Below are 25,017 nucleotides of genomic sequence, written 5' to 3'. Positions count from 1 at the left end.
CAGATGATGATTATTAGTTCCTGACTGAAGTAACAGTGCATTGATACAACTGGCGGATAGTGTCATCGGGACTGGATATCAGCTGATATATGTATCTTACCAACCAGCATGTTTTTTTTATGATAAAATGGGTGAGATTTCAGTTTTGGTTGGTCATGAGCTTTCACATTTGTTGGACATGAGACCCTTAAGAAGAAATAACAATTGACAAGATTTTATTTAGAAATGCTATGTAAGCAAATAAAAACAAAACATGGAAGCTCAAAGTCACCTCTCAATATTTCATGACAACAGATGACTGCATCCTTAAAGGGGCAGTTCAGATTTTTTGAATTGGGGTTTTTGGAAAACGTATTCATTGTCAGCATATTACACACACAGTAGCAGTATATCTTCAAACCGGGAGCGTGCCGACTGACATCTACTGTATGTAATACACCGACTGTGGATAAGTACCTCATATATCCCCATTCCAAAGATCCGACCCATCCCTGATCCACTAAAAACAGTCGCGTACTACAGCTGCAATGATAACTTATAATGTGCTTTACTGCCATGCCACTTTTTAAATTTCAATCATTTTTGAGGCCATGATTATTTTCTTAACAAGGCAAATAAATGACTTTGGAGTGAGCGATGATTTAACAGTGAAACCACATAAACAATCTTTTACTGGTGTTTTTATACATCCAATATGATGTCTTTGTCCCTAAATTGAAAAGCAACACCTTACATTCTGATTAAACCCTAATTTACTATGTGACATTTGGTTTTTATCACCAACTTCCTTTTACTTAATGACAGGCTAATGAGCAGTAAACTGGGATAAATACACACACTTTCTGTCATAGTGTCAGTCTAAAATCTGTGTTCATGTCACTCTTCTACAACAGAAGAAAGGCCCAGTAGAAACTAACAAATACTAAAGAATCCCTGTTCTGATTTAGATCAGTTGCAAAAAGAAGTGCAACCAATCTCAGCTGGTCTATTCGTTATATAGTGTTTTGTTGGAGATGATGACATTGAGGCGAGGAAGGAAATATAAACGTATGGGAAGTGTAATGGAGGGTGTCTTAAACAGGAACCCCTTAAATCAGAGAGATTGTATATTATTTGAACATCACGGTGGTCTTGCAGGATCTCGTTAATCAAACTAGGATTCCCATGACGCGCTGCACACTGAGGAGTCGTACTGTGTGTAGGAGCGTTGACACCCATCAAGCCATGGAGTTCCTCCGTTTTGAAAATTTACTTCAACAGAAATGTTCGTATTTAGTGTCCTGTGGATTCCTCTCAGTCAAAATGTAGAGCTGTGTAAAAGATTATCCACACCACCTGGTAGGGAGAAAATAAACGACACATTAGACATCAATGATCAAATCTTATGGTTCAGAAACAGCAAACTGCATCATTTCATAGCAGCCAGCACAGTGAACTCATTACAAACGGACTAATGACAGGCTGAACTTAAAAAAAAAAAACAAACAACAAAAATCCTGAAAAAACCAAACACAATCTGATGTAGGACAGAGAATTAAAAGAAATATTTTCATTGCTCATAAAACTGGACTGTCTTTTGAAATCAACCAAAGAAAACAAGCAAAGATTTCACCACATTTCACTCACAGTTGTCATCTTTAGTTTGAGGCAGCCCAAAATAACACCATGTCTATACAGGTGTTAATTCTCACATCTATTGTCAGTTGTGATGTGATTGTGACTTCTCTGCACGTTGCAGAGTGAACCACCAGCCATTACGCATCACAAAATTAAGCTTTTTTTTTAATGAAAAGAAATTAAATGTGATAAAATTCAAGATCCTAAAAATGTCCAGTCTTTAAACCTTTTTAACTTTTTAAGTCGACAAATGTAGAGAAACTTGAAACTTGAATCTGCAATGTGTATCTGTATTCTGAAGATTAAATCCCCTGTTTCTAAAATGACAACTCTAACTTACACAAAGCATATACACTGAACGAGAAAAGTTTAACTAAAAGTAAAAGTTTATAGCAGTCTCTCTCATATCTATATATGTATATCTAATAAAAAATGTCACCATGCTTTACAAAAAGTCTATATTTTTCAATAAGTATTAACATCCCTACCAGAAACAAAGCAAAAGATGTCATGAAGCCTTCTTTGGTGAGTTCCCACGTGCCACCGTACTCTTCCTCATCGATCTGCTGAAAGCTGCTGAAGTATACATACAGGACGCCAGCATTGATGATGCAGAATCTGAGAAGGCAAGCACATCAACATGTTAACTCAAGTCTTTTCTTTAAAAATATAAGGTTTGAGGCAGCCTGTAAAAAAATACTTACATGGCTATTCCCAGGAATCCTTTCAACGGTGCCACACCCCATATCACACCGAGGATTACTGCAATAATTTGTCGAAGCCAGTAAATCACATCTAAAAACTCATCCTGTAAAAGAAAATACAAAAACTTGAGTTAAAGAAGATACTGACTTTCGAGGAACACCACATATTGCATAAGGCATTACAATTCACTTCATTCATGCTCTTTGTCTGATGTTTTTTTTTTTAATGATGCAGGTAATCAAGGCTTGTCCAGCTTTAGTTCCTTTATCAGAAATAAAAAACAACAGAAAAACTGTTCAAACAAGAAAGCATAATCATATGTTTTATCTAAAACAGCGAGAAGTATCACCAGTATTGTGTCTATTTCTGTCCACAGACCTCTTTGCTGTAGGTTAGAGCTTCATTTAAGGTGATTTCAGTTATGTGTTGCTTTAAAGTTCATGTTACGGTAACGGGAGACAAACTTTGACAAAACAAGCTTGTGAGAGTGACTATTATATATATATATAAAATCAATTATTTGATCAGCCAATCAACAGTAAAATTAACTGAAAACTATTTTAAAGACAATTAATCATTTCTGTATTTTTTTCCTGTACAAGCAAACTATGGTTCCAGTTTCTCAGATTTGAGGATTTTTTCACTATTTTCTCTTTTTTCACTAATTTTAGACACGTACATAATAGTTAACCAATTAATCAAAAAGCAATAATAGACTATTAAATCAATCATTAATGCATCCATTAACTATGAAAGCAAAGTATTGATTATTTCGGTATTTTATTTCTTGCCATTAACAGTCTCTGGTTCCTGTCTGTCAAATGTGAGGATTTCTCACATTTGAAAAAATGATTTTAAATATTTAACAGTTAATTGATTTTATCAAAAGCAACAATAGACTACCAAACTAATCACTGATATAACTCTAGACTAAAATCCATTGAATTATCTTGGTTTTTTTTCTAGCACAAGCAATCTCTGGTTCAAGTTTCTCAAACGTGAGGCTTTTTTACTCATTTCTTCTTAATATTTCACATGCTTGATAGTTAATCAATTAATCAAAACAATAATAGACTATTAAACTAATCATCAGCTTCAACCTGCAACCACATAAAAGCCAACAATTTTGATAATCGATTAATTGTTTTTTGTATTTTTTTTTTGTAGCACACAAAATATCTGATTCCTGTCTCCCAAATGCAGGGATTACTTTTTTTATTTATTTATTTATTTATTTATTTTACAAAATTAACTAGGGTTGCAGCGGCATACCATTTTTACCACATCATGGTATAAAAATCTACGGTTATAATATCATTAACATTTGTTTATCTACAGTACAAAAAAATGCAACTGGACAGTACAAACAAGATCTGGTTCCAGTCTATCAAATGTGAGGATTTTTTCATTATTATTATTATTATTATTTTTACATCTTTAATCAAATATTGAAATGCAATGATAGACTACTAAACTAATCATTATAGGTGCACCCCTTTGACAATTACTTTAATAACTAATAATTGTTTGAGGTGTTTGTTTGCACAACCAATCTCTGGTACCACTCTCTCAACTGTGAGAAGTTTTAAAAAATTAATATATTTTAAATACTTAACAGTTAATCAACTCATCAAAAGCAATAATAGACTACAAAACTACCCATAAGTTGAATAGCCAACTATTTTGATAACTGTTTCGTTTTTTTGTTTGTTTGCACAAGCAAATCTCTGGTTTAAGTCTCTCAAATGTGAGGATTTCACTCATCACTACTTACTTTATGTAGATATTTTACATACTTAACAGTTATTGGGTTAATCAGAAGCAATCAATGACTATAAAACTAATCACAGGTTGCAACGCTAAGCCACTTAAAAGCCAACTACTTTGATAATTGACTGTTTCTGTTGGGTTTTTTTTTTTTTTGTTTGTTTTGTTTGTTTGTTTGCACAAGTAACCTTTAGTTTCAGTCTCACAAATGTGATGATTTTTCACTCTTTAAAAACTACAACTAATTACAAATGTATATACTTCACAGTTAATCGATTGATCAAAAGCATTAATAGAGACATAAAACATAAGTTGCAAACCTTGACTACGTAAAGGTACTAACTAGTGTGACAGAATATAATGGGACATTTTAATGGTATTTTATTAACTTGAATTTAAATGATCATTTAAATGAGTAGGCAGTCATGAAGCCCAGCATCATTTACATGTCGTCGACATCATTTTTACTTATTGACAATATCCAAACCGCCGACGTAGCTAATGGAAACGGCACTCTTTCGATATGACAGTTAACCCAGTCAAATCACATTAATCCTTAGCATGGCAGCTAGCTTCAGTTAGCCGTGTGTTTAAAACCCCGACGACAAATAAGGTGCATTAAGAACCCTGGGGCAAATACACGCTGAAATATAACAGCTGGGTTTTATTTCAAAAGGGCAAGTGACTGACCTTCTCTTCCCAAACAGCAGTACTGTTGAAGGCTTTGCTCCATGTGGGCTGTTTTACACCCCCATTCACCAGATGACTTTCTTCTTTCCGCTTTAAATTGCTCGTCATTCTTTGCGGTTTCCTTCGGCTACAGGCGTCGAAAAGTTAGAATCCAAATGTGAGGACACTTCAAGATAGATTTAAGTGTCTATCGCAGACTAGGGGAAGAAAGTATTAAGAAATATTAGCAGGTATTAGGGGAATGCACGCTCCGCTGATCTGACAGATTTCTGTCTCTAACCGTAAAAAGGCCATCTGGGCATGCGCAATGTAGTTTGACCCCGGCCGCCGTCAGCCAATGAGAGAGTGCGACGTTTCTGCGCCGCCGCTCGTGCCAGAAAGTGTTGAAAACTACAGCGACCCCCCAGTGGTCAGAATCTGTAAATGCATTGTGAACGCAATTATTTATTTTTTCCAGTGTAAAATAATAATTAGTTTTTGGTCAAATTTAAGTTATAATGTCTGTAATAAGTGTAACATCACTCACGATTTTACCCTTAAACTTTTAATTTGTTATTATGATGATACAAGTAAAAACATATTTGATCTATGTTATTATTTTTTTAATTTCAATTGTTTACACCCCTCTTTCTATATTCTCTTAATCGAGATCAACTCAGTGCTTTCCTCCTCTTGCTCTTACAAATGAAAAAAGACGCAAAGGATTTTTAGACTATTACAACTTTATTTGGCGAACCTCAATTATTTGTGCTCTCATGTATGTTTGTGTTCTTGTTTGCCAGATATATTTTGGGGAGAATCTGTAAACACTTTCAGTAAATTATGATCAAGTTTAGCAATGTCAAAGCAGATTTTATAATGTATACATTAAATATCAAGGGCATTTCTAGTATTTGAGGACAGTGGGAGCTTATCTGTGTCTGGGACATTTTTTGATGAATGAGCTCTGTTTTTCAGAATCTGATTCAGAGATACTATATAATGATCCCCGGGGGGATATTGTAGTTTGCTACAGTCAGTCTGATGTCAGCATAGAGGATTATAGCAAGTAGAAATAAGTTCCAGCACAAGTATATTAAATGTAAAATAGAGTACAGTACAGTAAGAGTAAACAGTTAGCACAGTATGTAAATATTTAAATATTTGAAATAAAGTATGGAAATATACTGAGTATGTACGGATGTAAAAATATAAAGGTAAGAAACACAGTAGTAGACAATTAACACTAATATGTGAATATTTTAATCATAATATGGATAATGAGCTGAGTGAGTAAAGTGTTAAGATATATATACTGTGCCTTATGCTACAATTCAATTTAATTCAATTCAATGTATAAAAATAGTATGTAAGCTAATATATATATATATATATATATATATATATATATATATATATATATATATATATATATATATATATATATATATTAGACTTTTTATGTACTCTAGCATCATATTTACCCTTTTACCCTTTAATTGTGATCTTCAAAAATATTTGTGGTTACTGGTAAAAAAAAAAAAAAATACAAATACAAACAATACTTTACAACTAGTATCATTAAAACATGTATTGACTAGAGTTTTTAAAAAATTACATTTGTGGTTTTGATCAACAACATCAAATAAAGGATGTACACAATGCAATTATTTTTATAGATATTGCAATATGAGTCGTAATTTATGGGCAATAATAATTCATCTTCACTGAAAAAAAAGAAATGTTTGTTGTTTGTTTTGCTAGGGTCCGTACCAAATAAAGATGTTTCCTTACGGCTGGAGTATGATTTGCAGGCCGGGGTGTTTTTGTAGCTCCATAGTGCTTCATTTATCTATGCACCTCCAATTATTCATTTACTTATTTTATTTGATGTGAAATACTGGGCATTTTGTTTGTTTGTTTGTTTTTTTTAATGAGAGACCACAAACATTTGATATTCTGACATTCAGATTTAGTCAAATAGATGCAGTTTTATTAAACTGTATATAGATATATTTTTTTTAGTGGAATGAAGTTATCAAGCTTCAGTTTTAATATAAACAAAATATCACCGAGCAGATAAAACAATGATATTATATGATATGGTCATGTTTTTACTGAGCCTGATGGATACCTGCTGACTTTACTCTCTGTTATTCTCTTTGCTGTCCAGCAGAGGGCTTCCTTCATGAAGGTGAGCTTCACTTCAGTTAGTGAGAGTCTTCAGGCTCCATCTTCCCCTGATTAACACTGATTAGAGATGACCACAATGGCTACATGATAAATTGATGCAAATGGAGTGATTTGGTCAATAACGGTTTTCGTTGTGGCTCTAACATAGCTTCAGTCATAACACAGTGCTCTCTCACTTCAGATGGATTCTGATAACATTTTAATATATCTTTTAGGACATTATGTATTTTGTTATGACATCAAGTGTGTTATGCTGAAGTCAGTGTAGTTTTGAACATATTTCCCCCCTAAGATACGTTAACTGCATTTCAGTTTCTCTTTTGACTCTCAAAATTAACCCACTAAACATCTTCCTGAATGACTCATTCAGGAAGATGTGGGAGATGTGTCATCATCTTTAATTTGAGTCTAATTGCATGCGAGCATAATAAACTAGACCTAATGGAAAATCAATAACAAATTGGTAAGGTTGCAAAACTGTAACTTGTCTGAGCCAAGTGTGTAGAACTACAGGTTTTTTAAATTTATTCAATGTATTTTTTATTCTTATTTTCCTTCTTTTTCAGTTATTTGTTGTTTTTTTATTGTGTGTCTGTGGCATGTATGTAAGTGGGGAGAGTGGATGTTGGGAGGGTTAGTGTTTCTTTTTTGCTGGATTCTTTTCTTTTTCTTTTTCCTTAATGCAAAGGCTACTATGCAATGTCTGCAAAAAATGAATGGGGGGGGCAGTGTGTCATTTTTCTGTCCTAGGCTACTGTAAAAACAACATGGCCAACTCTGCAATAGAGACACTGCAGAGAATATCAACATAGCTGACTCGTTTTAACAAAAACACTACAATTCTTATTTTCAGGGGATTACAAACAAACTAAAATTGAGCTATGAATATTATTTGCATTTCTGCCCCTAAATCCTACAAACTGTCTCTTTAAGACAGGTAACTGATAAATATTTTACTGCCATGTATGAGCAAATAAAAAAGATGAATAAAATGTGTTTGTTTTTGTTTACACAATGGGCAAATGTGTAAGGGAATTTGCAACACTTAAGTACAATATCAGCTGCATACTGCATTATTACACAATCGTATGGCCCTATCTTTTAGAGGGGACTTGTGTGAAAATGTGCTCCTAGCATATTTATTTCTTTAGTTTACAGGGCGCTGCAGGAATGACTCCTAAAATCCAGAAAGAGGTCAGCATTTTAGCACCCCCTGGTGTCAAAGGCAGTGGGTTTTTTCGGAATTGCTGTTTGGTTAGAAGCCTGAAGTAAGGTACGTTGTTAACACAAGCTTTAAGAGACTTTCATGTCTTGTTCTAAAACATAAAATATGTCAGTAGATATCCCACTCGTGAATTTTGAAGCTTTCATGTGTCTTAAAAAATGTGGTTGCTAGCAAGTAAATAGAAAAGACAACAGAACATCATCACACCAAACACAGCTTGACAGCCTCCTAGTGGTGGCGGCAAGTAATGCAACTGTGGTATAGTTTGTTTATAGCAATAACATTATTATTATTATTATTTTTTTTTTTTACTTCTGGCAACAGTATTTAGGCTTCAAAAATCATAAAAGCTGTGTTAATTTGTGGAGATTATCATACTAAACAAAACGTGCAAGTATCATTAACGGTTGTTTTTTTTTTCTGCAATAATCCAAAATCTAATGGAAAAATCACACAGGGTTTTTGACAAGACAACAGTGTGGGATACTCTATGACATCACAACTTAACAGAAATCCTGAGGGCTCGTTAAATGGTGCAGTTTCTGTATAAGGACTTTGTGCATTTCTCCGTGGATCGAGGATATACAGTATATATTTTCTAGGATTATAGGCCATTTTTAGAATTCTGAGACATTTCTAGCATTTTAGGACGTTTCTTTGATTTTAGGATGTTTCTTGGATTTAAGGACATTCATAGGATTTGAGGACATTTCTAGGATTTTAGGATATTTCTATGATTTTAGGACACAGGGTCTTAGCAAGGACCTCTGTCGGGGTTGTGGTGTCCTCCACCGGCCCATTTTTTTGATAAACAAGCTCAATTTTGATGCTGTGATGCTGTTTTAAGCACTCTGGAACCTTATGCATACTAAAATTGTGGTTCACAGTCGAGAACCGGGTAATAACAATGCAATAACATGTTTGGTAACTTTCTGCTAATATTTACAGAAGCCAACATGTAAAACCTTATTTGTCAATTTACCTGACTTCACCCTGCCGCCTGTGCTATCTCTTTAAGAGAGGTCACCTGGGAGAGGGACAGGTGTGAGCTCCTGTATCATCACATTAAACCGGGACAGCCAGCACAGCTTGTGTCCCTTTCTAAAACGTAACCACGACCCCCCATGTGTTGGTGGGTCAAAGTCAGGACGGGATGTCTGACTCACTTCTGCTCTCTGCACGGCGGAGCTCGAGCTCTCACGCCAACTCCACCGTCAGTGACGTCTGCGTCACGTGTCCGTCTCTTCCCTCGGTACGTCCGTCGTATTTTCCTCCCCTCCACAGCCTGCTTTAACGCTGAGAGCCACTCGAAATAAACAAGCGCAAAAAGAGGGGGCCGCCGTGAAGACCGGGTCTGTCTCCGGTGTCACGTTTATCACCAGGACAGAGGGGGCTTACACCTATAACTTGCCATCAGTGAAGCCCAAAATTTCTGCCTCCACTGAGCCCATATCATTGTAAACTTTTTATATCCTGCGCTGCATACACTGAGCTCCGACAAAGCGAGGTGAGTGTGGTTTTATGATACACATTACACAAGTGTTTCACCTTTCCCAAACTTGCGCGAGCTATTGTGAAGCCTTACCTTTGCGGGCTCCGGCTCAGCGGTGCTGGCCAGCTGCATGTCGCCTGCTTAAAATGGCGACAGCCAACGGGGGGAGAGAGAGTAGGTTTTTTGGGCTGGGGGCTTGCCTTTTCCGCCACTCTGAATTGGATACAATGTTTTAAACCTATAATGCAGTCAAGCCCATTAAGTTGGGGCTCACTCCGCCTAACTTGAGCGGAAGATGAACACGCATCATTTTCGGAAATGTTTGACGCTGCTGCGCTCAGGGACTAACGTTACAGCCCGGACACTTTGTGTTTGAGCTGTTTCGCATAATACCGCTATTCGCATACATTTTTAGGAAACATTACTTTTTAACATTAGTGGCATTTAGACGTTGTCGTTTTATATTCAAATCGGACGTGTGAGATTTTCGTCAGAATTTCCCCATTTCTTCAGTCTGAGCCATGAATGAAGAAGTTAGAAATCACTCTCAGTCCCATCAGTTATGACTAATGATGTTCTCCAGAGTTGCTTTTTGAAAAGACACAAGAAATTTATTGTATTTTACTCACGGGCTTATGGTATTTGGGTATTTTTGCTCCGTCAAATAAAATGTTGACACACTTTGATTTAAGGTTGACACACTTTTCATAAACTATAAGCACCCATGCTTTATTCTCTGTTGCCTAACGGTCAGTGAGTGTGAAACTGTAGCCTTGGTAGACTATTTATCATGTCAGTGTTGTCATGAGAGTGTGACTCCGGGGATTAGAGCAAAGCTTTCCCAGACAGCTAGTTTGTGTCTGATGTCCACGTGAGTCCCAAGCATAGACAAGCAGCCTAATCCACCTATCTATTTATCACCCACAGTGGTTCACCTATTAGAATAGGCCAGTGTCTATACTATTATTGGTGATTAAAAAAAATTAGAAAACAACAGTCAATTTGTCTATGTGGGAGTTTTATAAGGACTTGTCAGTATTACATGTTCCTAACTGCGGTATAAAACTTTAATATCATTATTATTATTGTTATTATTGTTATTATTCAAATCAAAACTTTATCAAGGACTCAGCTCATAGAGAGGCCCATAGACAATAAAACAAAATAATATCAACAAAATATTATGGGTCTGTGTACATTTTTGTCTCCTAACTTTCCTTCCAGAAACAGAAATGGGAAAAATAATAAATATTATTATTTGAGTTCCATTTCAAAATTCAAAAATGAAAAAGATCTTTTCAGTTTTGGGGGTCAGAAATGGAATATACTGAATAGATATGTCACTTTCTTTTTCTCCTTCCAACAAAATAAAATGAAGTAGCAAGAAAACAAAGACAAAAAAACAAGTCATTCTTCGTCTTTGTTTGCTTGGTGGGGTTGTTGTTTTGTTTGTTTTTGAAACCAGAAACTGTATTTTTTTTTTTTAAAGGGAATTTTAAAAAAAACCTGTTAAATGCCTTCCTGGGTGCCAAAATCATGTCAGTGTAGTTAGCAAGAGAAGCAAGGAGTTTCAGAAAATGACTTTGTTTTCTTGGTATTTTATTTACATTTTTGAGAGGAGATAAAGAAAGTGGCTTATCTATTTAGTATATTACCTATTCAGGAGATAAAGAAAATTAATTTGCATTTCTATTCTGTATATCACATTTATGACCCCGAAAATGAAAAAATGACATATATCTATTTTTAATTTATTTTTCTGAAAGGAAAATTCAAAGACCAAAACTTACACGGACCATTATGCTCCATCTTGCTGTATTTTGTAGTGTTGCTGTGGTGATGCTCAAGCTCCCACATCTCACTGAGTAGTCTCACTTCCCCCCACCGATCCCCACCTCCCACCCCTCTTTCTCCTCCCTGTCTTTCCCCCAGTTTTAGGTTTGGAGGTTAAGCTGCTTTCTATGAAAAGATTAACCACTCACTGAAATTATATTTTGCTCTTGCATCTTTTTCTTGTCTTTTAAACATCTACTGAAACCGAGCAATTCTTTGTGCGTGTCAATCCTTCGGCAGTGACTTTTCATCAGTGAGTTTCCTCCCTGTGTTGTTGACCCATGTAATGACAATTTCCTTCCAGATCTCTACCCAGTCAGACCGCAAATAAAACAGCTACAACTCAAGAGCCTTTTCACAATCTTGGGGGGAGAGCAGTGCGATCCACTCACACGTCCAGAGCGAGCAGGTTTGGGTCAGCAGCAGCAGCCTCTTGCTCTGCTTGGCTGGTTAACAGCTTGTGATGTCAGCCATTTTAGGTTGGACAGCACAGAGCATGGTGCTCCGCCATTTTTCTCTCCCTCCCCTCTCAGCAACCCAGTTTTAACGCATGCACTGGCAGTGGCCACAGCAATGCAGCCGTTTGCAACCCACGCAGCCATCCGCTCACTGACCTGAGAGCAGCCCAAGTGGGACTCTGGAGCAGATGGAATGACACTGTAGGAACACGGTCATTGAGGTTTCCTCGTCGCTGCCAGTACACTGTATAAAGCCCGGAGAGGTAGTGGAAAGAAGTTCAGACACACAAAACATGTCAGCAGTGAGAGTGGGGGAGCTTGTCAGCAGATGCACGATTGAGTGAAACCCTGCAGTTGATTGACAGGAGGAGGTCAGTTGGAGTCAAGGTGGGAGTAAATTCAGTAACTGGCAAGACATGCGTGTTTTGGGACAGAAGAAAACACGGCGAAGGATTTCAGTTTTGGTACAGCGGAGGGAAAAGCAAAGAGTTTGTGTTTTGGAACAGAGACTCGTAGATGGTGAAGGGTTTGGTGCAGACTTAATAAGCTTGAATACACTTGGGCATAGAAGTGGTTCTTCAGTCTTCTCTGAAAGAGACAGCATCTGCCAAATTTGCAGCCTTGTTTATGTATCCATGCCTGCGCTGCCTACAGTGAATACAGGAGCCCTGCATGCTTCAGGCCGCTGTAGGCCAAACACAAGAGCCACAGAGAGCAAAGACAGTAGCCCAGGCAGATGTCTGGACAGGGACTGAGTTAACAGGAAGAGACGCCATCGGCCCCGGCCAATGGCGTGCTTTGGCGACGGCGACCACACCTAGCTTGGAGACATCAACACCGCGTGAGGGAGGCACTGAAATAGGAGCAGGGCAGGGACTCTCCAAATACCACTCACAGGGGTGTGTGGAACAAACAAGCCCAGCTAGAGCCAGGATGGCATAGGAGATGTGTGTGTGAGTAACCATGTGTGTGCGTGTTTACCCACACGCATGTGCTTCAGAGAAATGAGCTGGTGGGAGAGAGAGAGAGAGGGAGAGGGGGTAGAAGGTGGTTGCCATGGGGACAGTAACACACCAGTGGCGCTGCCGACCTGTCTCCCTGGGCCAAACTTGCTTGGAGAGGGAGGAGAAGACGGAATGGTGGGAGGGAGGCAAGCAGAGGGTGCAGAGACGGTTTGAGAGGGAGGGGGAGTGAGGGTGAAGAGACGGGGGAAGAAAGACGAGTTGTGGAAGCAAGAAATGGAGCAGGGCTGCCTGTTTCGTGCACCAGTGTTTTTTACTCGTGCAGATATTTCACCTGTGTTCTCAGCTAGGTGAGGAGTCGTGTAGTTAGCATGCAGCTTCGCTACACGGCCAAGCTGCAGGATTTTTAGCATGTGCGACTGCTATTATTGGCCTGCACTCAGAGGATATAGCCCCGGCCTAGACAAGAGTCAGGCCGGGGGATGAAAGGAGGTCACGCTGTGCCGAGCCATAGATAATATAGGTTACAATCCAGGAGGACAAAAACATTGTCTTTTGTGTGTCACTGGGAGATCTCTGACTCGCACACACAGGAAAAATGGCAGCCACACTACCTCAGTAAACAAGCCTCACACACAAGCATGCAGGCAGCCACCCCCGCACGCCACATACACACACACTCACAAGCGCGAGCACACATGCGCCCACCCCACCCCACCTTCCTTCTTTCACAGGAAACCCACACATGCAAATGCTGACACATATAACAGACACAAACCCAACATCAGCAGCAGCACGGTCAGTCCAACATATGTGCAGCAAAGTTACCGGCTGATGCACTCACACCATGAAGTCAACACAACTCATCTGGCATTGCTGAGACATGAGCTGCCCATTCCGACTCGCCGATAATAGCTCAGCACGCACTGTGCATTGTTTCGGCCCTCACCTGTGCGAGGCCTCTGCTGGTGACTCGCCGTGCAGAGGCCCAACTTTTGTCTGCAGATGTGCTTGTGGCTTTTTTGATTTTTCAGGTGAACTTTGCCGCCATTGTCTTACTGGCAGTCGATATGTGCAAATGTGACACCTTATGTGTTCACCACTTGGTTTTACTTTGAGTGCTAATTTTGCACAAGACACTTAAATGCATGTGCGTGCACATGCAGACACCAAAGCTGAACTTCGGGTTACGTCCACTGGCTGAAGAGCTCGGGTTGGAACATTCCAGGCTTTGCAGCGCAGCGAGGAGGGGGGGAGGGAGGAGGGAGGGAAGGACTGTGTGATTGTAGTTTGGAGCAAGAAGGGTGCGTTGAGGAGCGGGGGTTAGCAGGGTGGGGTAGCTGTTTGGAGTGAGGGGGGTATCAGAGAGGAAAATTCCTCACTGAAACACCTCAGTGCTTCCTCCACGACAGTTAACACCCCTCCTTCCCCTTGCCTCCTCACCCCAAACCGGCTGCCCATCCCCCACCATCCTCTCCCGTTCGCTCTCCCTCTCCTCTCCTCTCGCTTGCCCACCCACACCCAGCACAACCACGTGATGGATGGCTGAGACTGCCCACCCATAAGCCTTTGTGTTGGTCATGTGACCATCCTGCCTTGGCAGAGCGGTGCCCCCTGATGCAGAACTGAATGGCAGGGGAGTTAGGAGGGGTGCACTCAAGAGCTCCAAGCTAAGGGCAGTTACTCTCTCTGGGGGGTGCAGGGGGGAACAAGGGGCATCACGTTCCCTCCACAGTAGCAAACTTCATTTGCCTGTTAACCCCTCGCACTCAGATCCATGGCGAAGGGTAGCCCTCTTCAAAGAGAGCCAATTAGATGTCCAATTAAAGTTTCCATCACAGGTTTATCATTGGTTGATTATTCACAGTTTTGATCTCTTTAAAATTCAGAAAAGTCAGTGTCGACTGGAGACAAAATGCACATGAACATGCTTTAAGTCTTACACTGAGTGAACCTGCGGTTGCAGGCTTTTGACTGCTGGAAAGTGAACGCTGTATATAGAACTGTGCAAACGTTTTAGGCCACCATAGATTTGTAGTTTTAATAAAAGTATATACTCATTTCTCAGTCTCTTTATTAAGATACAAATAAAGAGTACAGAGAGTCCAATGTACAATGTCCAAAAAAGTCAGAACAAAATGGCTTCTTCAGACTCAAGTCAATATGTAGTGTAATACACTGGAATTGTTCAACCATAGCAAAAGGTAGCTCAAACATCAATATTGAGTTTTGGACACGTCTTGAATGCAACCTAGTGTAAATAGAGAAGATTAGTACTGTAAATCTCACATTATCTGCCCAAGAGAGTTCAAGACATGCTAAGTGGAAAGGGAGGTCACACTAAATACTTGCAACTTTAGCCTGTTGAAGTTGGGTTTTTTCTCTGAAATATTTGCATTTTTAATACTACATACATCTTTTGTGTATGTTCTGGTTGTATTTTAGTAAAGAGACTATAGAGAAATAAGAATAACTTTGCAAATACATGCTTATTCCTGTGTGTGTTTTGTGAATTTAAGTGTCCAGCACTTTGTAATGTTGGTTTTGATAAGTGTTAAATAGACTTTATTATTATCTTATTATTAAAATAAAGTTTATGGCAGCCTAAGACTTGTGCACAGCACTGTACATTCACCCAGTCAGTGTGTGAAAGGGCATCTGTCACAGCCCGGTCCTGTGAGGGTTAACTGGGCTTTGAGCTAATGTACCATGACCTTTATGTTGCAAAACAAGGCTGTTTGTTTGCATGTTTGTTGGTCGGAAGACGGAGCATTTCACCATTTGATCAGTGGTTAGCTGATAGAGTGATGACTTGTACTGATGTACTGCTCACCTGATAGAGATGGTGCTGCAGCAGCTCTGTGCAAAACACGGTTGTTCTTAGTCAAAACTAGTCCCAGGGAAGTTTGCAAGGGACTACTGTGTTTGTGCATTGGAAGAGCAAGATTATTTTAGATTTGGGCGGCCTACCAGAAAAGCTGCATTTGGTTTGGATTTGTAAGTCAAGTATCTTTGCACAGGGAGGGGCTGGACTTTAACAGCTTTTAGGGTTTTCCTGTTGAACTTCTTTGAGCTGTTGAACTTTTGTGAGCATTTGCTGCTTGGTGCGTGAGGTGTCATGTCGGTGCAGAGTGATTGGGTGAGTAATTGCCCTAGAGCTGTCCTCCAATACTGCATCACTACCTCTCAGTGGGAGGGAGGGGAAATCTCCTCCACAGGAAGCTTCGCCATTTTGTACGGAGACAAGGGATCTAGGGGATGCTGGGAAATATGAGGATTCACATACGTATGCAGGTCTGCATGTTTCTGTCTGTGCTAGTGTTGGGCGAGAACGCCATGTTTATGTTTTTTTTTCTTTTCTAAGGAAATATGGTAACAGCCACTTGCCCAATTATTAAGTAGACCCTGTCTTAAGTAACAGATTTACAAGTGAGTTTTTCTGTGGCAACCTTTTATAAAGGTGTTCAGTGAAGCTACGGAGGCTCTGGATTTAAAAGAAATACAGAATGTGCTCTCTCTGTGGGGGTGTGTCTGAACGAGGGGAAGTGAGACAGAGTCGTGTGGGGGAGGGGAAAGAAGGGGGTAGGACAGGAGCTCTCCCAAAAAGCCTTTAGTGAAGAAGCAGACTGTTTGAATGCCCTCATAAAGGAGATAGCCTTAAGTTTCATGGGAGAGGGAAGTGGAGAAGAAGATTTTTTTTTTAATTAAAGATTTGTTAGCAACACCTGATTTTGATGGCTTCAGATGAATCTTTTCACAGGGTCTTGTTATGACCTGTGATGTTGATATTTTATCTGGAAACATCCAGACGTGCACAATTTTTTCAAGTAAGCAGTGTAAGATATCCAATCTTATTTCTTCTCCTGGCTGTCTTTTCTCGCTCTCTCATCTCTTACCTTGTTTGTACTTGAAATTTAATAATTTATGCCACAAATCAAATCATGACTTGAACTAAAACTATTACGCTCTTTCAATTTCAGGTTTTTCCTTTAAAACTGAAGTGAGAACTACAAGTGGACCCATGGACATGTCCCGCTGTCCTCCTTCCCCCGTGCCTGGTCTATAGTCAACCAGAGACGACCCATATTCTCTCTCACACTCTGCTCTCAGCCATTTGAACGACCCCCCCACCCACCCTGTGGTCACATCATGGCCAGCAAGAGGAAGTCTTCGACTCCTTGTATGATCCCCAGCAAGATCATACGCCCAGCAGAGGAGGTCGATGAGGACTCTGCGGTTCTTCTCAGACAGTCCAGGATTTCTGGAGGAGATCGACATAGCCCGTTTGACCCAGGAGAGTCTTCCAAACCGGAGGCGGAGGACACTGTCCAAGATAGTGCTGGCACTTACACCTGTAAGCCTTGTAACTTTAAAACCCACGACCTTAACTTGTTCTTGGATCATGTGTACTCCGGGCACCAGGACTTTCGTGCGGACCCCAGCTTCTTTTGCGTGAGTTGTGGGGTTTCGGCACCCAAATTTGAGGGTTTGGCACTGCATAACGCTAGGGTTCACCCCAGCACGCTGAACACGACTCTGCAGCTGAGGAAGAGGGACAGGAGAGTCGTGGTGGAGCAGAATCTGGTGTCTGCTGCAGAGACAGGGAAGGATAGCGAGATCTCCATCACCAAAACCCCAATAATGAGGATGCTAAAGGGCAAATCTGAGTCCAAACGGATAGTGGTGTCTCACCCCGTCTCCGATGAGCCTTCGTCAGACCCACACTCTGTGTCTGCATCCAGAGAGACTGAGAGAAAAGAGCCTGCTGCTGTTACAGTCACTCATGTTCCCACAATTGTCCACAATGGAACGACCAAGGTCACTCTGCCCTCAGCAATCCAGATAGTCAACGGATCTGGAGCATTACCGATGCTCAAGACTCCCATCACACAGGTAGGTGGCAGTCTGTTTAGATTTAATCAGGTTAGTTGTTTTTTCAGATTTTATGAAGTTCCCTTCTGTTTTCTGTAGGTGGTCTCAGTTGTTCAAAACAGAAGCCTTCATCAATCTGCACCAACCACAGCCTCTTCAAATATTTCCTCCACTTCATACTCGACCTCCAAAAATCTCCCCAAGGTACGTTTTTTTGATTTATTTTTGTGTCCCAGTGAAGTTAAACAGTATCTTCTTTTATGTTTTTTTTTTTTTTTTTTTTTTTTTTACCTGCACCCTATTTCCCCTTGTTTTTGTGTCTGAGAGACTAATGGGAACAACAGCACTGCAGCTGGCAGCAGCTAAACAGGCTGCACTGTAACCTCTCGGGAAATGGTCAAAGGTCAGTTTACGTCCACTAAAAGTGCTTGCTTTTTCACTGATAGGCTCAGATTATTATCATAAGTCTCTGACATTATGGAAAGGGTACATTTAGAGATAGACCCTCTGTTAAAAAGTAAGATGCTTTTAATTTAACTAGAAACAGTCCTGAAATCGCCATTGCTAGATCTACCAGACTACATTTAAATTAACAGCAATTTTATAATTGTAAAACAAAATTGACAAACAAAATGAAATTCACAAAAGCCATTTTAGTTTTAGTTTTCAAATTTGCTGGCCTTATACACACTAAAATGACTGTTTATTTAAATGGGGTTAGGTGGGTTTTGGGATTGCGATGTCTGGGTTGTTTCATGTTTAACAAAAAGGATCTTAGTCTTCAATAAAAAGGTCTATCTCTGTTCGATAATGTTGTTAGACACTCACAAAAATAGTCTGAGTCTGTCAAAACAAACAGTTTTAGTTGAAGTAAATTGACAAAGTGCACGTGAGTAGTTACATTATAGTCAATAGTGGACCAGTTAAAAAAAAGTTGTTCCCTTGAGTCACATATACACAAAAACATGGGAAAATAGGATTGTGGTTAAAAAAAACCCCGAAATAACCCATCAATCAAATCAAATAACAATCTCCCGCTCTTTTTTCCACAATTTACCCTCCCAGGTGATGATTCCTTTGAGCAGCATCCCCACCTACAGTGCCTCCATGGACTCCTCCTCTTTCTTGAAGACCTCCTTCAGTAAGTTCCCGTACCCCACAAAGGCGGAGCTCTGCTACCTGACTGTGGTCACAAAGTTCCCTGAAGAGCAGATCAAGATCTGGTTCACAGCCCAGAGACTCAAACAAGGTATCAGCTGGTCTCCTGAGGAGATCGAGGAGGCCAGGAGGAAGATGTTCAACACCATCATCCAGACTGCGCCTTCCAGCTCACACAACCAGACCCAGAGTCACCACAGCCCAGCCCAACACACAATCACAGTCCTGCCCGCCTCACTGGGGGCCACTGGGATCCCTCACATCCTGCAGGGCTCTCTTGTCAGCCAAGGAGGAGTAATCGTCACGCAGCCTGTAATGGCAAACGGCATCCAGGTCAGCAGTGCTCCTGTGGCCCTGGCTGTCACACCGAAGCCCCAGGCAGCAGCCCGCCCCATGATGCAAGCCCGACCTGCTGCAGCGCTGGTGGCAGACAAAGGCATCAGCATGGTGGTGGGGACGGTGGGCAGCAGCAGCAGTGGCGGGAGCAGCAGCAGCAGCAGTAATAGTAGTAGGAGTGGGAGAGCGGGCACTAGCAGTATTATTACTAGCAGCCAAGCAAGTGTCATTAACCTCAGTCTGGGAAGCAGTAATCTTAGTAATGCCAAGGTCAGCAGTCTCAACGGTAAACACAGCAGCGCTAATGCAGACTGCAAGAACAAGAGCAATAGTAATGTCACCAGCCACGTGAATGCTAAGAACATTGATATCAGCAAAGCCAGCAACACCAACATTGTGCAGAGTGACGACAAAGTAACTGCAGAAAGAAAAAACTCCACAGACAGCAAATCAGGCAAAACAGGCAAAGCAGGCAGTGATGGACAGAAAAGCAAAGACACCAATGGTAGCAGCAACAGAAATCACACAACTAGCACAAGCACAGATGATGTCGAGCCCCCCACCAGCGACTCTCCGACCATCAAAATGGAGGAGGCGTCTTCGCCTGCCTCAAAGTCGTCTTCCCCCTCTCCTGCAGCTCCTTCAAGCAGCACGTCTGGCTCCCGGACACCAGTCAACGCCTTCCTGGACCCCAGTTTTTACAAGGGCAAGAAGTCTCAGGAGCAGCTCAACGCTCTGAAGGACAGTTTTCAGGTCAGCCAGTTTCCCGACCAGGAGGAGGTGGACCGCCTCATTTCTCTGACTGGGCTCACGGTACGAGAAGTCCGCAAGTGGTTCAGTGACCGGCGTTACCACTATCGCAACCTCAAAGGTTCGCGCTCCAGCACAGGTGGACAGAGTAAGTCTGGCACAGCGGGCGCAGGGGGCGGTTCAGGTACGCCAGGGAGCGGCGCCGCTGGCAGTGCCCACCCTGTTGACTTGTCTGAAAGTAGCAGCAACTCCGGCGCGAAAACGCCCCAGCACAGCTCTGCACCCCTGAGCCCGACTACATCACAGACTCCCACGTCTCCCACCACACCTTCACGCAGGCTCCCTAGACCCCCTTCACCCGACTTCACAGCTATCCGCTACAAGGAGAGAGAACCTCATCAGGTGAGACTGGTGTGTTATAAGCTAGAAGATGCTGAGGAGGCTGCTCAAGTTAATAAGATGTTTTCCAGCTGCTACTAGCATCATGATCCAACAATGAGAACCCAGATAGGAGTGCGACGTTAAATAAGTGGTGTACTCCATCAACCAGTCAACTGTTTGGTCATATAAATCCTGAGAATAGTGAAAAAATCAATCAAATTTTCATCTTCTAATGTTTTGTGGTAAAAAGTAGCAAATCATCACACTTGATAAGCTGGTACCAGAGATTATTTGGCATTTTTGATTGATAATTGACTCCAATTGTGACTGGACAACTTTCAGCTTCTCTACTGTCAGTAATTAGTGGTATTATTATTGTTGCAGAGAAAACTAGATTGCTTTCTGTTTTGTCAGAACCTAGCAACTACCAATAACACAAGAGTGCATTTTATTTTCCACAGTCACTTTGGTTGTTACACTGTCTGCCATGTCTGCCACTGTGGATTGTAACTGCAAAGAAGTTCACTGTGATCATCTTTCTTAACGAGGGATAGCTACCGAGGAAAACACCGTGCTATCTTCTTCCTGTCTTCATTATGCAATGATTGACGCTGGGGTTAATTGGAAACATTATATCAAAATCGCAATATGGCCATGCAATATGCTGTCAATTTTTTATAAACGTAAAATTTGTCACAACATGCCATTTTTAATGAAGCATTGTGGAGCTACAGAGATGCCTCGACCTACAAATCATAATTCAGTCAACACCTAAGGGAACGTACATGTCTGGTCAAAAAAAAAAGGGTAACTCATGTCTGTCAAAATAATTTCAATATTATCATTATTTATCTATTTGCGTATCGTGCAGCTCTAGTTGACGCACTTCCTTCGTGCTGTAAATCGAGCCTTCATTTTCCAGATCATAAGTGGTGGCAGAACTGCAAAGTGTCATCATTCTGCAGCCATCACGTTGTGCAAACAACATTTACTTCATATGATGAGCTTAAGTGAAAATCATTTTTACCTCCAAATTAATAATTAAAAATGGTTGCTCGTTATTTGTTTCGATCGTAGATTTGATTGTTGATCAACCAATCATGCAATCATTTAATCTAATTCATTTCACTCAGTGCTCCAGATTTTTGACCTTGTCTGTTCCTATTCTTTTTTTCATTCAGCTAAAGGCTCTAGAGGCCAGTTTTGTCCAGGACCCTGACCCAGCAATGGAGGAAGTGGACAGACTGCGATCTGAAACCAAGATGACCAGGAGGGAGATCCACGGCTGGTTCGCTGACAGGAGAAAGAGAATGGCAGCTGAGAAAAAGAAGGAGGAGGCGGAGCGGGCGATGAGAGAGGAGGAGGTGGAGGAGATGGAGGTTGACGGGGAGGAGAGACAGAAAGAGGACGGGTCAGGGGGACTGAAAGTCAACCCTATTAAAATCAATCTGAAGATGCTGAAGGTGACAGAGGCCAACGGCAAAGCAGAGGGTGAAGGGTCGCATAGTCCGCTTCAATCCAGCAGCACACCTGCATCCTCCCCTGGCCCCACTCCATCCTCCACCCCAAAACCATCCCAGTCCTCCACCCCAACACCCAAAACATCCCACTCCCCCAAACCCACAGCCGTCCGAGGTAAGAAGACAGCTGAGCAGCTGCAAACACTCAAACAAGTCTACGCCCGTACGCAGTGGCCCAGCGCCACTCAGTATGATGAGATGATCTCAGCAACGGGACTGCCCAGACCCGAGGTCGTGCGCTGGTTTGGCGACTGCCGTTATGTGCAGAAGAACGGCCAGCTGAAGTGGCTGGAGACTTACCAGAACATGGCTCTGGAAGAGGACCTCCGGAAGGGGAACGCGCAGATCCTGCAGGCCCACCACGACGCCCACGGCAGCCTGGAGGAGTCAAAGGTGATAAAAATCGACAAATAAATTATTTATTCACAGCAGTTTAATTGTTTCTGAGCAGCTGAAACTTGCAGATGATGATTCTTTGCTGCTGTGATAAAAGTTATGACGGGATATTTTTGAGTCACTTCAGCTAATTGCTCTGTAGGAGGAAATAAACTCATATCCAGGGAAACGAGTGTCTCTTATTGACACTGCGCTTTTTTTAGGCTCAGAGAAATGCACATTGTTAACTGCTTCAAAACCACTTCAGTTACACACATACAAGATATTTTGGGAACTTAGAAGACATTGACTTTCACTTCCTGATTGCATTTAAGTGTTGATCAACCGTAGCAGCAGGATTCTTTATTCAGCTCAGTAAATCAGTTTGCATATTTTTTTTTATATGATTGATTTTCATAAATGATTTGTTTTCTTCATTTTAAGCAAGTAAAAATATAGGTGGATTTTTCTCCTGTTCAGATTTTGTGCAGTTTTTTTTTTCTATAACATGTCTTCTTTCAGACTAGAGAATAGAAAATGCCAAAAATACAGATTAAGGTGTTTAATTATAGATTTCTGCTCTGTTGAAAAAGGCAAATGTTTAATAACATAATCCCCCATTTGCATATTTAAACATAAGATTTCAGACAACTTGTAATACAGTAATAATAACAATAATAATAATTATTCCTAATATTAGTCATTAGATTTATGGTAATATGTTTAGTTAATTTTGTTTACCCTAGTGTCATTTTTGGTTTGAAAATGTAATACTATTCATATCTTTAAAGTTTTTTTTCTTGAAATTATTATTTTTTTCTCAGACTCAGAGCCAAAAATCTCCAACTCAGTAGCACTTACATTCACTAAACTTTCCAGTTTAATTCCTGTCTATATTGTGAAGTTTTGTATTACGATGTTTGTTCTCATATATTGTGTCTTAACTTATTTAAACCACGTTTTATAATTTGATTATATAACATTATTATATTAATGGAAATATTCAAGGGGGCAAGTTTCATCTGTAGTGTCTTGCCAAATAATTTACCAGTCTTGTTAGCTTTGTTTTGCTGAACTTAATATACAGTAATACAAATTAGTTTAGAGTGGAGTCTGACTTTTTGACTAACAAGCAAAGATTTGCACTCCAGTTTTTTCACATTCTCTAATTTTGCTATCATAAATTTACGTTTAAAGCCACGCTGAGCCTAACACAGTTTATTCTTTATACACAGTTACAGGAACTGGCTCAGGCCAGTGGTTTAACAGCAGATTTGGTGCGACACTGGTTCTCTATGAAGGCGACGGAACAGTCTGCTGCAGCTCGTGCGACAGGAGCAGGACCAGTTGCACCAGATGCAGCAGCTGAGCCTCGATCAGCAGGATCCTCCCCCCTGGAGCCGCAGCCAGGAGGAGGGACGGAGGAAAAAATGGAGCAGTCGGTGTGTGGTGTCGCAGCAGAAGCGGAGGAGGAGGCCGATGCTGACAAGACTGTGAATCCTACTAAAGGTACTCTGCATGTGTGGAGTAGTCTTTAGTGTGATACATTCAGCAAGTCCCCCTAAGAATGTTTGTATCTTTAATGTAAAAAAATGAAATAAAAAATGGCAATTACAAGCCCTCTGTGATATCTGCTGTCCTCATCCTCAGGATATTAACTTTATATGACAAAGAAAAGTAACAAATCATCACATTTGAGAAACTGGAAGCGTTGACTGATTAAAAAAAAATTTGATGGTGACTGAAAAAAAAAGTGATCATCGGAATAGGTGCAGATTAATTATCTTTCAATACACTTTCTCTTGTCTTTTTTTAAAAATGAGGATGAAGTAAAAGCAAAAAGGTTAACAACGATTTTCACTACACAATTATTGTGGACAAAGAGTTCACAATAACGGTAACAGCGTGATATTCCCGCCCTGAACAGACAGTGTAAAGGAGTTATTGGGCTATTCGCATTTTCACTGATTTAAGACGAGAAACTGCTTTCTTTGGTGTTTTTACTGGTTACAATCAACAACGCAATTTGATTACGAGAGGAAGAGACTTTTGCATATAATTCTCGGTTAAAACACCCTGAGCGTCTTTATCTTAAGTTATCAGATAAATAATGTGAGCACACAGGAGAAGTTTCAGCTGATTGCAGTCATCACTGCTAAATGCTGCTAAATCTGATTCACCGTTCCTGAAAGAGTCACTGGATTATTAGCACGATATTATCATATGAGTATTATTAACATGATATCAATTTTTTTTTTTAATTTCACGGTTTTTGCCAAAACCTGTATATTGCATCACCCCTTGTAACTATTTAGGCCATAGTGCGCCTTGTTGAAATTTAATTAGGTTTTTGATTGTGATGGGAAAACTGGTTGTTAGATGGAGATGAGTCATTACCATAACACGTGTAATTGTCTATCAGGTGAAACACACAAGGATCATAATTATGAGTAATGAGGCATGCTGTGGCAGGTATGTGGTGTCTGCCGCCGGTACACCAAATATAATCACGAAGAAAATTTATACTTATTTGTTCTCTGGAGCATGTTGTCGCATTGATGCTTTTTTCATTTTTTTTTTTCTTTTTTTATTACTACAGAAACTGATTGAGGCGACCTTTTGTCTGAGGATGGAGTTCCCAACGCAGGTGGTCTTTGTGTCTGAGAAAAAGGCGGCAGATGCGATTGTAACAGGATCACTGGAT

The 25,017-nt window shown here is 40.5% G+C and overlaps 2 protein-coding genes across 3 annotated transcripts; one reads left to right on the top strand and one right to left on the bottom strand.

Moving 5' to 3' along the window:
- Window positions 1-470: 470 nt before the first annotated feature.
- On the bottom strand, window positions 471-5,083 carry rab5if (RAB5 interacting factor). Its single transcript, XM_042492125.1, has 4 exons — window positions 4,780-5,083; window positions 2,322-2,425; window positions 2,106-2,235; window positions 471-1,335 (listed from the first exon to the last, which is right to left on the bottom strand). The coding sequence occupies exons 1-4, from the start codon at window positions 4,885-4,887 to the stop codon at window positions 1,294-1,296; spliced, it is 384 nt and encodes a 127-aa protein (XP_042348059.1). The 5' UTR covers window positions 4,888-5,083; the 3' UTR covers window positions 471-1,293.
- Window positions 5,084-9,315: 4,232 nt separating this feature from the next.
- zhx3b (zinc fingers and homeoboxes 3b) lies at window positions 9,316-24,994 on the top strand. 2 transcript variants are annotated; one of them, XM_042491372.1, is made up of 7 exons: window positions 9,316-9,428; window positions 16,902-17,814; window positions 17,893-17,997; window positions 18,859-20,439; window positions 21,600-22,331; window positions 23,549-23,822; window positions 24,913-24,994. In XM_042491372.1, exons 2-7 carry the CDS (start codon window positions 17,071-17,073, stop codon window positions 24,921-24,923), a joined length of 3,447 nt encoding a protein of 1,148 aa, XP_042347306.1. In that variant the 5' UTR covers window positions 9,316-9,428; window positions 16,902-17,070; the 3' UTR covers window positions 24,924-24,994. The 2 variants fall into 2 exon arrangements, with proteins under 2 accessions (XP_042347306.1, XP_042347305.1); XM_042491371.1 differs by lacking the exon at window positions 9,316-9,428 and adding an exon at window positions 9,436-9,683.
- The last annotated feature ends 23 nt before the right edge of the window (window positions 24,995-25,017 follow it).

The sequence above is a fragment of the Plectropomus leopardus genome, chromosome 8, assembly GCF_008729295.1.
Source record: "Plectropomus leopardus isolate mb chromosome 8, YSFRI_Pleo_2.0, whole genome shotgun sequence".
NCBI lineage: Eukaryota > Metazoa > Chordata > Actinopteri > Perciformes > Serranidae > Plectropomus > Plectropomus leopardus.
The sequence above is the reverse complement of the archived record's forward strand: the minus strand, read 5'-3'. Positions and strand labels throughout refer to the sequence as shown.